General features: G+C 51.8%; 6 protein-coding genes across 6 annotated transcripts; 5 read left to right on the top strand and 1 right to left on the bottom strand.

Annotated features, from left to right (window-relative positions):
* The first annotated feature begins 749 nt into the window (after nucleotides 1–749).
* STEHIDRAFT_81803 (chitin deacetylase) lies at nucleotides 750–3,586 on the top strand. Its single transcript, XM_007305760.1, has 8 exons — nucleotides 750–1,218; nucleotides 1,282–1,521; nucleotides 1,591–1,836; nucleotides 2,319–2,386; nucleotides 2,463–2,531; nucleotides 2,605–2,766; nucleotides 2,848–3,019; nucleotides 3,114–3,586. The coding sequence occupies exons 1-8, from the start codon at nucleotides 1,116–1,118 to the stop codon at nucleotides 3,281–3,283; spliced, it is 1,230 nt and encodes a 409-aa protein (XP_007305822.1). The 5' UTR covers nucleotides 750–1,115; the 3' UTR covers nucleotides 3,284–3,586.
* Nucleotides 3,587–4,257: 671 nt separating this feature from the next.
* Nucleotides 4,258–5,755, top strand: STEHIDRAFT_122917 (uncharacterized protein). The gene is made up of 5 exons (XM_007306060.1): nucleotides 4,258–4,691; nucleotides 4,782–4,806; nucleotides 4,876–4,961; nucleotides 5,072–5,167; nucleotides 5,411–5,755. The coding sequence occupies exons 1-5, from the start codon at nucleotides 4,681–4,683 to the stop codon at nucleotides 5,613–5,615; spliced, it is 423 nt and encodes a 140-aa protein (XP_007306122.1). The 5' UTR covers nucleotides 4,258–4,680; the 3' UTR covers nucleotides 5,616–5,755.
* Nucleotides 5,756–5,823: 68 nt separating this feature from the next.
* Nucleotides 5,824–8,163, top strand: STEHIDRAFT_132491 (uncharacterized protein; the record flags this gene model as incomplete). The annotated part of the gene is made up of 5 exons (XM_007306059.1): nucleotides 5,824–5,896; nucleotides 6,359–6,505; nucleotides 6,542–6,819; nucleotides 6,854–7,601; nucleotides 7,667–8,163. 5 exons carry the CDS (start codon nucleotides 5,824–5,826, stop codon nucleotides 8,161–8,163), a joined length of 1,743 nt encoding a protein of 580 aa, XP_007306121.1.
* A 153-nt stretch (nucleotides 8,164–8,316) lies between these two features.
* On the bottom strand, nucleotides 8,317–13,040 carry STEHIDRAFT_140473 (condensin complex subunit SMC2; the record flags this gene model as incomplete). Its single annotated transcript, XM_007306058.1, has 15 exons — nucleotides 8,317–8,821; nucleotides 8,909–9,061; nucleotides 9,118–9,255; nucleotides 9,308–9,448; nucleotides 9,502–9,743; nucleotides 9,796–9,911; nucleotides 9,961–10,054; nucleotides 10,116–10,280; nucleotides 10,341–10,787; nucleotides 10,850–11,140; nucleotides 11,194–11,658; nucleotides 11,712–12,281; nucleotides 12,334–12,471; nucleotides 12,652–12,801; nucleotides 12,871–13,040. Coding segments are annotated over 15 exons (3,584 nt in total), but the record flags the coding sequence as incomplete, so codon positions are not given.
* Nucleotides 13,041–13,319: 279 nt separating this feature from the next.
* STEHIDRAFT_60774 (uncharacterized protein) lies at nucleotides 13,320–15,042 on the top strand (the record flags this gene model as incomplete). The annotated part of the gene is made up of 8 exons (XM_007305719.1): nucleotides 13,320–13,509; nucleotides 13,574–13,621; nucleotides 13,677–13,727; nucleotides 13,785–13,814; nucleotides 13,883–13,982; nucleotides 14,222–14,372; nucleotides 14,434–14,467; nucleotides 14,531–15,042. Coding segments are annotated over 8 exons (1,116 nt in total), but the record flags the coding sequence as incomplete, so codon positions are not given.
* A 2,353-nt stretch (nucleotides 15,043–17,395) lies between these two features.
* STEHIDRAFT_99927 (uncharacterized protein) lies at nucleotides 17,396–18,587 on the top strand. Its single transcript, XM_007306057.1, has 6 exons — nucleotides 17,396–17,483; nucleotides 17,560–17,572; nucleotides 17,643–17,798; nucleotides 17,867–17,942; nucleotides 18,023–18,102; nucleotides 18,206–18,587. The coding sequence occupies exons 1-6, from the start codon at nucleotides 17,428–17,430 to the stop codon at nucleotides 18,365–18,367; spliced, it is 543 nt and encodes a 180-aa protein (XP_007306119.1). The 5' UTR covers nucleotides 17,396–17,427; the 3' UTR covers nucleotides 18,368–18,587.
* The last annotated feature ends 334 nt before the right edge of the window (nucleotides 18,588–18,921 follow it).

Genomic DNA, 18,921 nt, shown 5'->3' with positions numbered 1-18,921 from the left:
CGTGGGGCCTGTTTATCTCCAAGTGGAAGAAAGATACTGGTCTTCTGTCGAGTGAAAAGATCGATGAATGAACAAAGGGATACTTGGTATCCTCAGACGACCAAAGACGATACAGGCTGGTGACGAGCGATGTGAAGTTGAAGCGGCCCACACACCCCAGAGTGAGCCAGAAGCCCCGGAAGAGATTGTTTTCAGCCATACGGGGCTAATGCATGTACCAGAAAGCACATATGAGAGTAAGTAGAATTAGATGAAACTCGCTTAGGAGTGCCAGCAGTGGCGCTGAGAGGTTCAACTACGAAAGAGAAGCTAGCGGGAAATGACGCGAGTGGCTGGCCGCCCGTAGAACCAGAGGAGACCAAACGTAGACTGAAGCCCGAGGACAAAGTATTAGTTAGTGGTGAACAGAGCTGTGCTAGGTCAGGCTTGAAAGCTTTTGATGTTTGGTTGTGGCCCTTCGCTGTCAGGTGGCGTTTAGAAAGAAATACGGCAAAACGTACAGGAAGGATCGGGATCGTAAAATGATGGCGAAAAATGACAGGCTGACAGCCGACATGCCGCCGGTCCCCGGAGCGGAGTCTACTTCCGAGCGAGCCACTGCTCCTGCCGTTGATCTATTCATAGCGCATCTATTCTCAGCGGTTTGCTATGGTTCCATCCCTTTGTCACACTTCTGCCCTATCATGCAGATGTCTGAAGCGCTGGCAATATCACTTGGTCTCTGCTCTGAGCTGAGATGGTCAGATATGGATTGCTGCTGCGGTGCTTGAAGATGGCGGTAAGCAATAGGAGGTGGAATTATTGCTGCGGGGAGGAGAGGCAGGAGAGAGGGACTGTGTACTGGAGGACCCTAAAACGCGAGTTAGCGATGCTGATCGGGTGGATAGGCACTTCAAGAACGCTTTGCTAAACATAGATCCAACGCAGGCTCCATGCGCTTTACAAAACCAGTCTGCCCCCGTCCAACGCGGCCCATCGCTCTCCCTCTTCCTTTCTTCCCCACCGCCACACCCTCCTCCTCCCGCTGCCCCTTCCAGTCGCGCGCCCTCTTGTGTGCGACTTGCTATACCTTTCATCGGGCTAGGTTTCTCTTGCTCGAACTCTGACAACTAGCTATGTTGTTCGCTCCTTCATCTTCTCTTTTTGTTCTCGCCGCACTCGCGAGCTCTGCTGCTGCGGATGATCGCACGACAGAGGCTGGCGAGGCAGCCATCACAGGTATGTTTCTTCTTCGGTACTCTAATTGATTTCTTGATTATTTGACCATCAACGAACGAACAGACGCAACGGAAGAATGCACGGCATACTATTATGCCCCTGTGGCAGCAGTCAAGGGGAACTTCCCGACCATCTGGGAGCCCGCCAGCATTCTTGCCAACGATACCACAGCTCAGGACAAGTGGAACGAGATATCGTCCAGCATTCCGACGAATATTACAGCCAAGGGCCTTAATGAGACTACTGCACTCACCGGCAACTTTACTGGCTTTACTTACGACTATGCCACTGACCCAGACTGCTGTACGTTCTTCCCCTATACCCACCCGTTAAACCGAACATCGCTAACCTGCCATGCAATCCGTTGCACAGGGTGGACAAACCATCAATGCACGACTCCGAAACTCGCAGGTCTTCCTGCTGATGTTGCCTCCATCCCAGAACCCATGAGCATGGGCTACGGCTTCGACGATGGCCCGAACTGCTCGCACAATGCCTTCTACGACTTCTTGGAAGAGAACAACCAGAAAGCGACAATGTTCTTCATCGGTAGCAACGTGCTCGACTGGCCGCTTGAGGCTCAGAGGGCTCTCACTGATGGTCATGAAATCTGCGTTCGTGAGTATTGTTTCACTCGGCATCTGCTGGTAAATTTCATTCGGTGCAGGGCAGAGGGTCGCGTGTCGCGTATTGGCCAGCGATAGGCAGGATAACGCGTTGGATCCGGACGCTGCAAACGTTCACGAGACAAGTCGAGTCTGAGTCGAGCCTCACGGGCAGGGCACACCTCACTCGAGCTATTCACGAACAGCGCACAACTGCCGGTAGTCATGAACTCCGACCCATGACGGCGCGGTAGCCTAAACTCGAACCTTGCTATTTTTGCGCATGAAACTAGCGAGGCTTCGTTGTGCTATTTTTGACTCACTCGTTGGTCGCAACCGAATGTTTTTTCGTCACCGCGGACTGCCAGCGCGCCACCCTGTTTTTCCGTTCTGCCGTGGAATGTATGATCCTTTGATTGACATTGATAAATTTTCTGATCTCTCCTTTCGTTGTTGTCGTCGTCCACGTCTCACCGCGGGCGCTGTGATACGTAGACACATGGTCACACAGGTACATGACTGCGTTCCCCTCGGAAGATGCGTTCGCGGAGCTCTGGTACACGGTTCGTCGTTTCATTTTGTTGGATCCTTGTTCCTGTGTACGTTACTGATTTCTGAACCGAACTGCTCCAACATCAGATGCAAGCCATCAAGGCCGTCACGGGTGTCACGCCCACTTGCTGGAGACCTCCATTCGGTGATGTCGACGTACGTCTCGTTCATTCCATAGTCGGTCATAATACGCTCGAATCAGCTGACTCGTTGAACGTAAATTATGTAGGACCGTATCCGCTCTATCGCGCACGCGCTCGGTCTCCAGACTATCATCTGGAAGTACGACTCGAATGACTGGAAGAATGGTGTAGGCAACGTCACAGCGCAGACCGTCGATGATGACTACAACTACTTCATCAGCAATGCTACCAGTGGCACATTTGACACCGTACGTTCCGTTACTTACCCCGATTGTGTGAGGCATCGGGGAAATATGCTGATCGTGCAAACGGATGGTTTTGGCAAATAGGAGGGCGGGATCATGTTGACGCACGAGTTGAACAACTACACGATGCAGACGGCGATGGACTTCTACTCGGACCTCAAATCGACGTTCAACTACATCGTGCCCGTCGGTGTTGCGTTGAATAAGACACAGCCCTACCAGGAGACGAACTACTCGCTGCCCACGTTCGAAGAATGTATGTCCATTTTTTCTCTTGCTCTCACTATTATTATTACTCGCTCCTCCTAAGACTCATGATTACTGACGGCCACTGGCTTCGTAATCCACAGACATCAGCGGTACAATCAGCACGAACAGCTCGAACACCTCTTCTTCCTCGTCCAACTCATCATCAGAATCCTCCCCTGCGGTCGGGATGCACGCTGCCCTCTCGGAATCGTCGATCGTCAGCTGGACACTGCTGGCCGGGACGGCAATGTTGGTCGGGCTCGTGCTCTGAGTCTGAACTTGCCTCTACATGTCCTGCTCTGCCTCATGTCGCTCGTCGCTTTCGATGGACTGTTTACTCAACAATATCGCTCATGACCTCCCTAGCATAAGTAATTGTGTTCTTGAACTCCACTCGGCGCTTTGCCTTCTCATGCCACGTAACCCTTTTTTGTCGTTGTCGTGTCTGTTGTCTGTTTTTGCGCCTGTCTTCTTTCTTCGCAATCTTAGTCTTTTTGCTTTCTTTCCTTCCATCTTCGTGAAATATACTCACCTTACTTTACTATGTGTCTTCCGCCTTCACCTTCCTCCACCCCGTTTTCACCACTCAATCATGTGTGTCTGTTCCGATACCCGCACTCTGATCTTCCTCCGAATCATGGCGACGCATTATACTCACCACCACACTGATCGATCGCGGACATTTCCACCTTCACACCATACCACCTCATCGTACGCTGGCTCGATTCTCGATTTGCATAAGTAGTCGCGGTATGGATAGTCTAGTCACATCAGTACTCTACTTTTCTTACTGTATCTATTTATCTATCTGATACTGGGTACTGGGTACTAGGTACTTGGGTGGCTAGTTGGTGGCGTGTTTGAGCACAAGTTGCTGGTTTGTAGAAATCGTAAATAACACACTCTTTTGGACTTCATTGCTGCATCATGCCGTCAGGCTCGACTTTGAGCAAAATAAGCTACGAATTTTTTCCCCTGTCGACATGCCCTAGAACAGTCCAATTGCTGCCCCGTCTATGTATGATTTTGGTGCGGCTGTCAATGTGGCGCCCCGTGCGCCCCCCAGCGTAAATCATCAGAACCGAACAAATGGCGCCCTGAAGATTCATTTTCTGATCATGAGCCGTCGGCACGGTTGATCTCTGACGTAATTGACGCCCGAGGAGCACATAGCCGGCGGCAGTGCCGCGCAAGGTACACTAATACACCTATAATTGGATCGAACACAGGGTTTCAAGGACAGTCCTCCTTACCATCTACGCGCATACTGCGTATTCGACTGCAGGACCAGGATCTCTAACTTCTATTGGCTCGCACTTTGCTCAATCGGATTTTCTGGGGAATTTTGCGGTACAATAAGCACCGACAGCTCTAGTGCGGGGAAATTTCCAACCCTGCCGGTGACGACACGAACAAAAACACAAGACTCAGCGCGGAGTCATCGCGTTTGATAGCTGTCTACGAGTCTCCGCATCGCATCGAATATTAGGCCGAAAGATATTGCATTGCACAGCTCAGTCAGACACAGTCGTGCCCGAGAACAGAAGCCCTTTTTCCCATAAAGCTGCTTGGACATTCCACCAACTCAATCACATCCAGGATCCCGCCACACTTCACTCAACCAAACAATACTCTCCGTGGAATAAGATCAGGCCAGGATCGTGAAATATGGGAAGCTGGTAAGCATCGTCGTTTTGTGTGGTTCTATGGGACTTGGTACGCTTACATCGATTGTGGTACTGCTGGCGGGCGCTTCGTCGATCTTACAGGGGTGATCTACTTTCTCTCGTCTTGGTGCGTACTATTCATTACATTGTTCGCCGTAGGAATACTTTGAGCTGATGTTGTTTTGGCTTTTCGTAGACTTTTGGCCTGTTGGCTGGAGTAGCTTTCGCTGCCGTCGTCGGTGCCCGACGCATCTCTGAATTCACAAACCAGACTAAGACATCGTGCGTTTCTTGTTCGCTCCTTTCCCATCTGACATGCCTACACTCCTACGCCACACATCCATCTTTCAATATTGTGTCAAAGCACAATTTTGCTGACGTTGTGCTTGCAGTTTGAAAGAAAAGGGCTGGAACATCTCTGGGGAGGGTGTCAGTGTGAAGACGAATAAGAGGCTTGAAAGGAGTGATTATATCGATGCTACACAACGGTTCGCACTCCGTCTTCTTAATCTCACAAAGTTCCGTCTTCTGACTATTCATGCCCCCGAATGTCCCCCTCTCTTCTCCCCAATATCTCTACTCGCCCCGTTATGCCCGCTACTAAACGCCCCATCGTCCCATCCCTTTCGCATCATCTACACCCGGAAACACCTCATCCGAAACTGATCTCCCTCATCCATCACCTGATTTACCGACTCCCGAACCATCAACACCTCCATCTCCATCTACAGGGGCATGATGAAAGTCATGGACGCCGCTACTTACGGTGGCACCGCCCAGAACGCGCCCGGTGCCGGTGAAGGCGCGAAACCCCTGAACCGCACACATTCAAAGACGAGCTCGCAGACGACGTTCTTTGGTGGTGAGGAGGACAAGAATCATGATGGGGGAGGGGATGACAGGCGGAGGGGGATTTTGCATAGGAAGAAACATTGAGTTTGGTGATGGTGCCGGCGTGCCAGTGGATGACCGTCCTGCGGCAATATCTGGGTTTCTTGGTGATACTTATAGGGGACATTGGATTCTCGCTGATGATTACCACTCAATTCATTATCGAAGTTTCCTACTTATTTATATTCGCAATCCTCTGTATCATGCATAACACTTCGTGTATATCCCACACACTCCGTACCGTGTATATTGAATGTCTATCTATCTAAGTGTCCATATTCTGCGATACGTTCAGCAGCGAGACAACTACATCTATCAATTCGTTAGTAAGTTTCTTCGGTGCCACAAATAAGTGCCACGGCGATCCTCGACCTGCGGCCTGCCGGGACGGTGTGGCGGCATCATGTCTCACCGCCACAGGCAGGACCCGGGTTTATCCCTATGTTAACAATCGCGAACATAGCCGTTTAAGAACCCTCTTCCTCGACTTCAACAGAAGCCTCCTCTGCATCCTTCTTTGAACGAGGTGAGTGCTGAAGCAGATGCTTGACGCCGTCTCTGACGATGGAAATCTGTCCGAAAAGCTTGAAGTAAGTATCCCGGAATACTCGTTGCGACTCAGGAGAGAGTTGCTCCCACACGTTGACTTCGCGTCAACTTCGCGTCTGCCTGCTCCTTCGGAATTATTACTCGTTCCTTGTCTTTTTCAAGGACGTCGCTTTATACTTTCTTGCTTGTGTCGTCGTGTGCTGACTCCTTGCTTTTTTTTGTCTCCTACTCGTCGATAGTGACTACCTTCGCGCGTCTTAACCTCGATACAAGGTTCCTTGATACCTGCAGAGATTACGCTAAGCCGGTTGCGAACCCGTCTCTCCCCCTGACGGAAACCCTCGTCGCTGCAACTACTTTGTTCCCCGGCAAATCCTCTCTTTCAGGCGATCCCGACGCCTCCAAGACGACCCGCCTCACAGACAAGTACCCCAATGCGTTCAGCGACTTTTATAGCTGCGGCACTCCTTGTGTTTTCAAGTCTGGCCCCAGCTGGCCTGTCAACAAGGGACCCCAAGCCCAGGGAATCGTCCGCGAGGCGCGTCCAATCTACTATCACCCCATCCAGCCCGTCTGGCTAGATATCGGTACCAAAATCAGCCAAACGCTCGACTCCATGGCCGTCAAGTGGACATTCATTGGCCCTCGCGCTTACGCCAACGCAGGAGAGTCAGAGCTACTCTGTTCTTTTGTCTTACGTGTCTGTGTGGTCCCCCACTCCCTCCTCTATGAAGACGCCATTCAATGCCGCTACAACCATCGTCGAGAAGATTTTCACCGAGGCCAGCTTCGAGCCTCCCGTGGTGGCCTTCGTCGAGTCGTTGGTAACTCGCTCAGCAGGTCCCAAGCTGCTCCCCTTTAATCCTCTCCTCGAGGACATCCCCGAACTGCGAAAGCCGTTCACCCCTATTCTCGGTCTCGCCATTGCTCCCAGCAAGTATCCCTTCTACGAGGGAACAGCCTCTCTCTACTATCGTCTCCCTGGAAACGATAACGGTATCGCTGTCTTAACCTGCGCCCACGTCGCACGTCCACTCCCCGTCTACCCCAACACAGGCTTGACGGGTAGTCGTCATCGTGAGGGGATCGTCGCCCTCGGCACTATGGCCTACAATAATGCTGTCGAATCCATCATGGCCGCTATCGGCAACCGCCTTCATTCCATCGATTCCTGGCACCGTTCAATTCAAAGGCTGGGGGAGGCTGTCGAGGGGAGAAATCCTAAGGTTACCGAGAGGCGTAATGAGTTCTTGCATTTGGTTGAGAAGGCTGAGAAAGAGATCGAGGAGGCGAACAAGCTGCACGATGAGGTCACCAAAAACCTCACCACGATTGAGCAGCGCACCATTGGCCACGTCCTCCACTCGGAGAAGATCGAGGTCTCGGTCGAGCCCCACGGATATACCAAGGACTGGGCTCTTATCGAGCTGGACAAGAGCAAGATCGATTTGGACGCCTTTCAAGGTAACAAGGTTTTTGTTGGTACGTCTTATCTATCGGCTTCGCTTCTTCAGTTTCGCTGACAATTATTTTTCTTTCCTTTGCAGGTGGTAACTTCTCAGTTGCTGACTATGGAAACATCATGTTCCCTCAGCCCGACGATCGCAAGAACTACGTTTACCCCGACGACGGTCTTCTACAAGCCTTTGGCGTCGTCCAGGATAGCGACCTTCGAAAGCCCCAGCACCTCGATGTCAATAAGGAGAAGTGCCTGCTCGTCGTCAAAAACGGATTAGCCACGGGCACAACCATCGGTCGTGTTAACGGTCTCAAGTCTTTCACCCGCACTTACGAAACGTACGGCATCTCTCACACGTCCATCGAAATCGCTGTTTTGCGCTACGGGTCGCCCGGCAAGTTTTCGGACGGGGGTGACTCGGGGTCGATCGTCCTCGACAGGGAGGGCCGCATCATTGGAATCCTGACCGGTGGCGAAGGCCCTGCTGACGAAATAGACACCACTTACCTCACCCCGTATTGGTGGATCGAGAAACAGATCAAGGAAACGTTCCCCGGCATCGCCCTCTACGAACGTGTCGAGTAGAAATGTCGCAAAGTCGAGTCTTGGACGTGTTAGTTGTATGTTCTCGATGTTTCGACCAACGTCAACTGTACGACATTGGTGTCTTATTACTCTTTCTTGATTTTTCCTTTGCCGTAGTCAAGCCTCCTCGAATGTCTATTCATTTTGCTGAGCGTGAAAAGGTGCCGATGAATAGCAGGTGTGAGAGAATATGATAGATAGCAACAAATGAAGAGGATACAAGATACAGGCGCACAATCGGCAGAGAGAAATCATGGAAGAACGAGCTCAAAGACGAAACCAATACAAAACAACTACATTCCTGACGAAAAAAGACCACAAACGAAAAGACAGATGAGTAGCCAGCAATCATCTCTATGAAGCTCTCGCTCGATTTCTCTCGTTGGCATACAGTGTCGAATTACTCCTTTCTCCCGTTCGTGTGATGATACTAGTGCCGTCTCTGAAGTGTGTACGGAAGAGGACATTGGCGTTGTTGAAAAGGCCTTCTTTGAGGGAGACAACAATGAACTGAGCACCGCGGAAACGAGTCCGGAATAACGTCCCGATGTGCTGGGTATGTGAGAGATCAAGGGCGGCATCAATTTCGTCGAGGATATAGACTGGCGCGGGTTTGAACTGCAGGAGAGCCATGATCAGTGAGAGAGCAATGAGAGATCTAGATGAAGATTTGTCGACAATGTCGATGAGGGAAACAGACGTAAGTCAACAATCAAGATATTTAGGAGTGTCTGTCGTGGCGTACCGTTGACCTCCGCTAAGCTCTGTCAGGCTTTGCTTCCAGACGCTGCCGAGACGGATTTTGATCTCCAGACCATCCATAAGGTCTTGGCCGTCTGGAGGTTGCAACTTGGCGAAGTTGCCTGGTAGAAGTTCTGCGAAGATTCCCCCGAAATCACTGAACGGATGTACTGTCAGTCTACTTTCTGCACAAATAAACTGGAATTGACGCACCCATTCACTTTCTCCCACGTCGTGTGAAGTGCTTCACGCTTGTACCGATCCAGTTCTCCAATGGTCTTTTCGATCTTCGTCTTGTCTGTGTTAACCCTAGCCAGATTTTCCTTCAAACCAGCTTCTCGCTTCTCGACACTGGATTTATCTGTTAGTGAAGAACACGACACGAGCAGCACGAGGAGCAAACCTTTCAATCATGTTGAGTACCTTTGGGTTCACTTTCTTCTTCATGCCGCCCTGGTATTGTTCCAATTCTTGGGCTCTAGCCTGAAGAGCGCCAACGTCCATGGAGCCGAAATGGTACGGTGTATCGGGTTTGCCGAACAGACTGGCCTAGTCGTCAGTATCCGAGAGCGAACAACTCGTCAAGGATCTACTCACTGGCTTTCCTCTGCAAGCCAATCGTACTGTTTCTCAAGGTTCGTGACGAACTTGGCAGCAGTCTCCTTCTCCTTCGTTAGCGCCTGCTGAGCATGTTCCAACTTCTGAACGTTCAGGTCGGCCTCTGAGGCAGCCTCCTTCTTCGCCTTGATCACTCGCTCAAGGTCCGCGAGCTCATTGTCGAAACGACTGAGGCTTGCACGTTCTTCCTGCAATTGACGTTCCGCTTCTGCATATGCGTCCTGGAGCACGGTTATGAGTCTTATGATACAAGTGTGAATGTATGCGACATACCTCGCTTTCCTTGAGGGAGTCCGAGAGCTTCTTCAGTGCTTTGCGCAGTTTTTCAACTCCGCTGTCTGTCGAGGCGATCGTTTCCCGTGCTCTGTCGAGATCCTTTTCGAATCCCTCTGTGCAACGTCAGGATAGGGCAGACAAATGGTGGCAAGCAATTCTCACCAAGTTCCAGGGTAGCGGCCGCCATGTCCTTCTGTTTCGTCTTGACACCGACGGCCTGCTTTTGGAGGGCAGCCTTTTGCTTCTGGATGTCCGCCTATGAATAGACACGTTAGTCGCACTTATCGAGAAAGCGCATGAGTTCTAGGTTAGCTAACCTTGAGTTCTTCGGTCTTGCCCTCCTTGTTGTTCTTGAACTCCTCCATGTCTTTTTCGAGTTTCTTGCATTCTGCCTTCGCTGCCTTCTGTTTCTCCTGGGCAGCAGCGAGTGCCGCCTGGATCTCGGCAATCGTGGTCTTCAGCTCCTCAATCTGCGACTTGATCTGAAGATACCCCACATAAGAATATTATAGCTTTCGGTATGACCGTTCAAAAAGACGTACCCTGTTTGCATTGCTGCCGCCGAGTTGTTCTTCCAAGAGCTTGAGCTGATGCTCCTTGATCTCCAGGTCTCTCGACAGCTGCCGCCATGCATCGCGCACGTTGCTCAAGCGTTGCTCCTCACGCTGAAGATTGTCATACTGACTTCTTGCTACCTTCAACTTCCTTTCGACCGCCTGAAGGTCCTGGGCACGAACAAGGATGCCGCTGCCACTAGGCGCAGCTCCCCCACTTAACGTTCCAGAGGGGTCATAGACATCCCCTGCGTGGGTCACGGAACGGATACCACCAACACTGAAAGTGACGTATTTCGCTGATTCGGCATCTTCGCAGACGATGGTACCGCCGAAGACGAACTTCATGGCGTTCTCGAGTTCGGCGTCGTAGCCGACGAGTTCGAGGGCAAGGTTGGTCTTTCCAGGCCGTGCGGATTTCGCAGCATTGACTTTCTGAGGGCGTCCGATGTGAGCTAGCGTTTTTAGGACTGCGATAAAGGAGTAATGAAACCCACCATGATGGGGACAACATGGCCGTCGATCTTGTTCAGAGGAAGAATGGTGACACGCTTCCTGAGCTGGCCTTTGTTGATCAGATCCTTGCTGACATTCTCATCCGCGACGATGACGTTGTAGAGCCTCCCGCCAGCGGCGATCTCGAGAGCAGTCGCCTTGTTGTAATCCTTGGGGTCCAAGGAGATCAGAGAGGCCACGAGGCCCTTGACCTTGGAGGTGTCGAAATTTGGATAAGGAAGGGAATAGTTGAAGTCCAGCTGCGAGAGGCGTTGTTTCGCAAGATCGCGTTCCTAGACATGACCAGCATAAGAGAGTGGTATAGGTTAAAAGACAGGAAACGTACCTCCGTGAGCGAGTCGATCTGCGCCTTGGCCGTCCTGATGGCAGTCTCCCGCTCCTGCTCCTTCTCTGCAGTCCAGCCACATTCCGCCAACTTCTTGCGGCATTTCTCTACGTCGACCTTCATTGCGTCCAGATTACGCGTCGCTTCTCCGGCTTCTCTCTCGACGGTCTTCCACCGTGCCTCCAAATCCTTGAGTTCCTTTTGCCTCATCCCCAACTTGACACGGTTCTGCTCCTCCTCTGTCGCCGCCTGGCTCAAGCGAGCCTTCGCATCAGCGAGCTGTCCCATGTATCCACCGCCAGTGTTCTTCGTACCACCCGTAGTAAGACCGGTGAGCAACGTTTGAAGTAGATCCTCCGCGCTTGCAAGGGAATCCTCGGCCGTCTTGTGCTGCTCCTTGACCTTCGCATGAGCGGCCGTAAGTTTCTCGACCTCGGCTTTTTTGTGAGCCATCTCGTCCTCAAGCTGCACGCAATGTCAGTGAGAAGTAAGCGATCAGACAGTATGATCGGACGGACCAGCTTCAAAGCATCACGCGCGTCAACTGCCTTGCCTTCCTCCTCTGTGATGCTCTTCTCCTGAAGCTCGACCTGAGTTCGCATCTTCGTTAACTCCTTGTCGAGCGCGGCTACTTCTTCCTCCATCTTCTTTAACTTTCCGCCCTTTTTCATCTCCCTATCTCTCTGCGCCTGGACTTCCTTCGCGTCCTTCTCTGCGGCCTCGACCTCCTTCAGAATCTTCACCTTGTCCTTCTTCACCTTCACCGCCTCTTCCTTCTTCTGTTCGATCTCGACTTCCTTGCGCTCTACTCGTTCGTTAGCGTCCGTCCATTCCCATGCCCGAAGTTTGCGTCCGATGTTTTCGAGCTCTGTGCACGCTTTCTGCCACTGCAAGAATTGACGTTTCTCCTGTCGTAGCTTGTCAAGCTTGGGTATGATCTCCTCGTTTAGCAGGGAAGTGATCTCTTCGACGCGTTTCTCCTTCTTGGCCATTGTCTTGATCGCTTTCTCCTTTCGTTCCTCGAACATGCGGGTACCGGCAGCTTCTTCGACCATTCCGAGAATCTCAGGTGGCCGCATGTTGAGGACCTACGGGCGGGTCAGTATGCGAAATGTGGTACATTCTGACGCGTAGCCTAACCTTGGTGATTCGCCCTTGCATGATGAGAAAGTTCGGATTGTTGATGTTGAGCTGCACGCTCTGGAAAAGTGATTGGACGGTTTGCTGCTGAGTCTTGTGGCCATTGAGAAGGTACTTCGAGAGGTTAGGAAGGGCAATCTAGATGATCAGAGATCAGAGAAAGTCACGATCCAGAAGAGGCGCATATATATGCAGAATGATCGAGGTTCAGGGCTTGTCGTCAAACCGACAGGGTGTGGACTGCGCCTCTCCCTCAATTCAACGCGTCGGCGTGTCGTAAAAATCACACATTGACGCAAAACAAAAATGCATACGTACCTGACGGGTCACCGTTATCTGGGGATATTCTTGAAAGCCAGGGGGACTTGCAGCTTTGTCCGAGTTGTCGAAGACGATGGTAACGCTAGCTCTTGTCACTCCAGCTTGGCCACGTTTGTATATGAGATCCTGTTGGTTCTGTGCTCGCATCTATGTAGACAAAGGGTCAGTAGACGCGTTTAGTGCTCGGACAATATTGACCGTGATATTGTCACGCACCGAGGTCATGTTCGTGATTCCCAAAACGAAGCATATAGCGTCGAGGATGTTAGACTTGCCCGAGCCATTGAGGCCGGTGATAGCATTGAACGAAGAGTCCCATCCGGTGATTACAGTTCGAACGGGGTAGGACTTGAAGCCGTCGAGAACGAGCTCTTCGATGCGCATCGTGGTTGGTGAGGAAGACGCGTCTGAGCAGACACGCTCATTTTGGCGCGGCTGACCGCGTGACGGCGTGTTTGTGGCCCGCGACACACACGTGACGACAATAAATGCGCTTGCCTCGTTGCCACACCGCCAGTGCCAGAGTGCCGGCCCTTTTTTTGTCTGCCAACTCAGTCCTCCCTTGAAAGGCCTACACCTGTTGGCTATATAAACAGCTCGCATCGATAGGACCCCCTCCACTTCTCTTTCCCCCTTCCCCCACTCGGGACCCTCGACTACAAGCCATGTCCTTTGACTTTGGTGACTCCGACCTCTCAGATCTCACGAGCTCATCTGAGGATGAGTACGTGCCACTGGCACAATTGACAAAAAGGAAAACAAAGACCAAGAAACTCCAGGATAAAAGCGGCTACACTATCACTGGAGCTCTTCGACCTCCTCGAACCGCGCAGTACACAGCGAGGTCTCTGCATGGTCAGTCCTTGACCCCTTCGCAACGCTTCTAGCCGCTGCCCGCTCATTTGAACCCTCCATTTAGAGCAAATCGTGGAGGGAACGATCAACCTAGATCCTGACTATCAACGCGGTACGCCTTGTGTTCCCCCTGTCTCACGAGAACTGCATGCTGAGGGATATAACAGATGTGGTCTGGAAGGAGGAGAAGCAGATTGGCCTGGTGGACTCGATCTTCCGTAAGTATTCATTCCACGGCGCGTCTATGCGGCTTTGCTGAACTTCTTTTCATCAAGGGAATTACTATATACCGCCCGTGATCTTTGGTGCGTAGAAGGTACTTCCCACAAGAGCGCGATGATGGTTGATCACTGATAGGATTCCTGCATGATAGCCGTCAAGAATTCAGATGATGGCACCGAGGAACGTGTGTGCATTGACGGAAAGCAGAGGCTGACTTCAATTCAACGGTGCGTATCCCATAGACCTTCACTGTTTATAGCTCGCTGACTTCACTAGGTTTATGGATGGGCTGGTGAGTGTTTTTACGAGCGAAGAGCTTTTCAAATGTAACTCACGACTATGTTATTCCTTTAGATCCCTCGTAAGTAACTGCCCCTTCCTGGTCTTGTTCAGAAACGCTCATACTTTATGCGTCAAATCTGCAGACAAGGATGGGTAAGTCATTCATATCATGGGCCAGGCTTTTGTGGCTAAGCATTCAGCTACACAGATTGTCTGGTGCGAGGTATTGGTACAAGTCAATCGGCTCCGGTAAACGGACACTTCTCCCCGCATCGACCGCCAGCCAGTTCGCCAACAAACAGATTGTATGTATGGAATATCACGATCTCACGGGAGACCAAGAACGTGAGATCTTCCAGGTCCGTAAATATCCTCATATGTGCTACCATTTCCACTTTGGCTAAATATATGCGTTTCAAGCGGGTACAACTCGGCGTAGCTCTTACTCCTGCAGGTTTGCCATTGCTGCATCGCGGACCTCATACTATTCATCACTGAGAACTTTTTCTTTAAATAGAGCGGATGGCAGCAATCACAGGCCCTTGGCCGACTTTCATCCGGGAAATTGAAACTCAAATCCTTGGAGAAGAGGACGGTTTTGGCGATGCTCTCGACTGGGGTCAATCGCGCGGACGGGATTTCCAAGGAATCGCAGCAGTTGTGTTCGTTATCGACAGGCACCCAGCATTTGCAGTGCCCGTTTCACCCGGGCTCGACAAATGGCTCACACAAACACTCGCTGTCCCAAAGAAGCTGCGCTCCGATGTGTTGGACACGTTCCAACTTTATCTCCTACTCACAAAGGACAGCCGATACAATGCACCATTCCAGACTCCGCAGCGCATATCACCGGTCGAATTCATCATGATAGGGCTCCTCATATATGTTCACCGCCAGACCCTATCATTGACGCAGCTATCGCTCGCCGTCGAGGCCATGAGAGCAGATATTCGGGGCAAGGAAAAGGACATCCGCACGAACAAGCGCGTTGCGCAAGTCATGTTCAAGTTCATCAACGAAGAAATACCAACATTGAAGTTCAAGAAGGCCTCGAAGACTGAAAAGATGGCCATCAAGGCTCTCGTTCCTCGCCCCGTAGCTCCACCCGTCAAGAAAGCAACAGGTAAGAGAAAGCGGCCCGTGGAGGCCAGCGACGATGAAGAGGAGGTACCGCTCGCCAAACCCAAAACCTCTACAACACGGACTACTACCGCTTCACGAGCGCGCAAAACACCTGCGAAAGCGCAGGAAGTTGTTGAACCCGAAGAACATGCACCGAAGGTCCCTGCGAAGAAATACCCGAAAATACCTAGGGTCTCGAAGTCAAGCACTGTGACACTGCCATCACCTACAGTGCCCGCGCAGGCCAACGTGAGTTCGACTGTTCCCAAACCCAACTCTCGAGCCATGCCTCCTCCCGTGGATACAAACCTTCCCCCGTCACTTTCGCGACCAAGTCCAAAAATGTCGCAGGGTTCATCTGCACACGCTCCTCAATCCGCAACTCCGGCCGCGACACCTACTCGGACACCAACCACACCAACTTTTGCCAGCCTCGGTCAATCCCAGTCAATGCCCAATGCTTCGGACCCAGGACAATTTGGACCTCAACCTGCTGCCGTGAGAATAAAGGCTGAGCCGGATACGGAGGTGTTCAGCTTTTTCCCTGTCAAGACGGACAGGCTCGCTGCGATTCGGGCAGCGAAAGGTGTTTCCGACACGCCGAGGCACTCTCCAATCACACCGGTTTCGCAGTCCCCGTCATTCTCTCATCCACCTACACATATGCCCCCACAGACACAATCCAAGCCACCACCACCTGTGCAGCACATTCAACAGCCTTTCCAATCTGCATCGGTCCCTCATATTTCCCAGCCGAACGGAATTCTAAATCAAGTACCGGGACAGCCGCCATCCCTTACAGCAGAGGCTTTAACGAGCCTTATGACGGCTGCGGGACTTGCCAATGGCATACAAATTCCCGGTCAATCTTATCAAGGAACGAACGAGCATTATCGCACAGATTCACAGGAAAGGTCGTGCGACCTTCGCGACCCTCAATCGGCTAGCTATCAAGGTAACAACATCAATGGCTCCTCGACTTCTCTCCCTCCTCGCCCTTCGCACTCGACAATTCAGCAATCCGCTTCCGCACCGGCCATCCGCATCAAACAGGACCCCGACTCCGTGCAAGACATCATCCCTCCCGCAAGACAACGCAGCATCTCTGACCGTGACCGTGACCGCCGCCCCTACCCATCGGGGCCTCGAGAGCGTCGAGACCGGTTGTCTCCGGCACCGCGCTCGCCGTCCTCGAGGTCACGATTCAACGATTCTCGTAGAGATCGTTCTGATTTCTCCGCTTCTAACCCGTCGAGCAGTCCGACTCGTGGCCGGAGGGACTACGAGGACAGAGGCCGTGGATATGATGCTGATCGCGGGCGTGGATGGGGAGGCAGCAGGAATGACCCGATTGATTTGAGGAAGGATCGTGATCGTGATTATGGAGACCGACGTGGGTATCGTGGCCGTGGACGAGGGGATACGAGGCGCTGGGATGAGGATAGAGGACGCAATGACCGCCGGAGGAGCCCTGATTATGGCAGAGGGTCGTACAGGTCTCGAGAACGCGATGCCGACACCGGTCGATCCGATAATGGCTGGGCCAGTACGAAGAAGGAAAGAACTGACAGGCCGTTGCCTGCTTGATCAACTTCTCTTCACGAATCTGTGCGTAGCTCTTCGCCATTATTACGGTTCATAGGCCAAAGCTAAATTTACCTTGGGCTCTCACAGTGCGAACATCCTTGCCACCCGCTTCGTCGCCAGAACGAACTGTAGACATTCTGCCCATCAAATATGATCTTCTCCCGCATTATCCATAGTCCCCTTATTTTCGCGTTGATCATTGTCTCCCCATTCATCCACGCCCCCCAATTGCCGCTCTTTCTTTGTGTTTCTCATCTTCCGATCATTCATCTCCATGTCGAGATGGCCAACATATACGTCTCTCAACTCGTTATGAGCCCCTATGCTATAACCGTATGACCCTATGCCGCATTTCATATACGCACCTCCCTCCATCGACGACCTTTTTCTTGTACGTTGCAGCAGGTGGCGCCCCTCATACTCCGGACTCTCATACGAGCACTTCTTGATCTCTCGCGTGATGAACTGGTATCATCACTCTGAATCAAATGTTACGATTCTTTCTTACGCCTACTTTGTACCTCCTAATGTCAACCTTTACTGCAAGTCTGCAAACGGGGGCGAGAGTCAAACGCGCTGCGTTGTGGCCCACGACGGGGAGCCGTGTGGCGGAAAGCGTGACGTAAAGCGTGAGCTCTGTTGCGCGTTGGCAAAAAGTTACGCGCGTTGACGTCCACGGTCCACCAGAGACTCTCCACAAAACGAATGGCTTCCTTCCTTCGTCGCTTCGCCACCTCAGCATCAGCAGCAAAAACACCCATGTAACCTCTCTGCTCGTTGTTATCTTATTCTTTTCGCACTGTTACTGATGCACGTATCGAATGTTGATTATGACAGGTCTAACGTATTCGTGAGTACTCGACGCTAGCACGCGTTGTGTGGTGCGGGAAGCTGACGAGATGGGGTGTTGATACGCGTAGTTCGATATCGCGATTGACTCGAAGCCCTCGGGCAGGATAGTGTTCAAGCTCTATGATGATGTAGTCCCGAGGACTGCGAAGAACTTCAGGGAATTGGCGACTGGGCAGCACGGGTTTGGATATGCGGGAAGTGGCTTCCACCGTATCATTCCCAACGTACGTCCGATTTCTTTCTCCGCGTGTGCACCTTGGGGATCAGGAAGTGACGATGGTGGGTCGGACAGTTCATGCTCCAGGGTGGCGACTTCACGAACCATAACGGCACGGGCGGAAAGTCGATTTATGGCGAGAAGTTCAAGGGTGTGTATATATATAATGGTTTATTTTTGTTCATCGTGTTCACGTGCTGATGATTCATGATGTATTGTGCGTCTGTTTAGATGAGAACTTTGTGTTGAAGCATACCAAGCCCGGTCTCCTCTCTATGGCCAACGCCGGAAAGAACACCAACGGCTCTCAAGTGCGTCTCCGTCTTATATCTCCATTCCCCTCCTTCCAACTCTCGCATCTCACTCGTCCACGCAACACATCTTATCATCTCTGACTCCCACTTCCACTTCTAGTTCTTCATCACCACCGTCGTCACGTCCTGGCTAGACGGCAAGCACGTCGTGTTCGGTGAGGTCGTCGAGGGGTTGGATATCGTCAAGGCCGTCGAGGCCGTCGGGACCGACTCTGGAAGACCGAAGGCAAAGGTGACGATCACGTCGTCGGGCACCGTCTAGGCGTCCACAGATCGCCGGGTACCGTCTAGTTCGTCGGGTACCGTTGAGGTGATGGGTACGACACCACCAAAACTATAGTGTATCATATTTTGTCACGAGCTTTTAATTCGCACAACGTACAGCCTAAAGACTTGTTGAAACTCGAATACAACATAGACGGCGAATGCGAGTGGATTTTCGTGATCCGGTGGCGAGTGGGGACGGCTGTCAAGCTTCAAGGGGGAGGGTTCCGGCTAGGAACATGGATCGTGTGTATATCGTCAGGCCTCATCGCGAGATTCAGAAAATGGAAGATATTCCGGTGTCTTAGACATCCATCGAAGCATCGAAGAAGTGCGTAGCTTGATAGAGCTGTGAATGGAGGAGTAGCGTGCAGAACGCTAAGTGCACCGTTGCGTCATTAAGTATATCGTTTCTCCCAGAACACCGTACATAAAGCGGCGGACTTCGAGCGTACTGAAACAGCTTCCTGGAGCCGTGTCGACAGCTCATATAGTCAGTCAGCCACGGCGAAAGGAACATGCATACTACATAAGAAGCGGGGAGCAATGCTC

The sequence above is a fragment of the Stereum hirsutum genome (genome assembly GCF_000264905.1).
Source record: "Stereum hirsutum FP-91666 SS1 unplaced genomic scaffold STEHIscaffold_10, whole genome shotgun sequence".
Lineage (NCBI taxonomy): Eukaryota > Fungi > Basidiomycota > Agaricomycetes > Russulales > Stereaceae > Stereum > Stereum hirsutum.
Note: the sequence above shows the minus strand (reverse complement) of the source record. Positions and strands in the feature narration are given on the sequence as shown.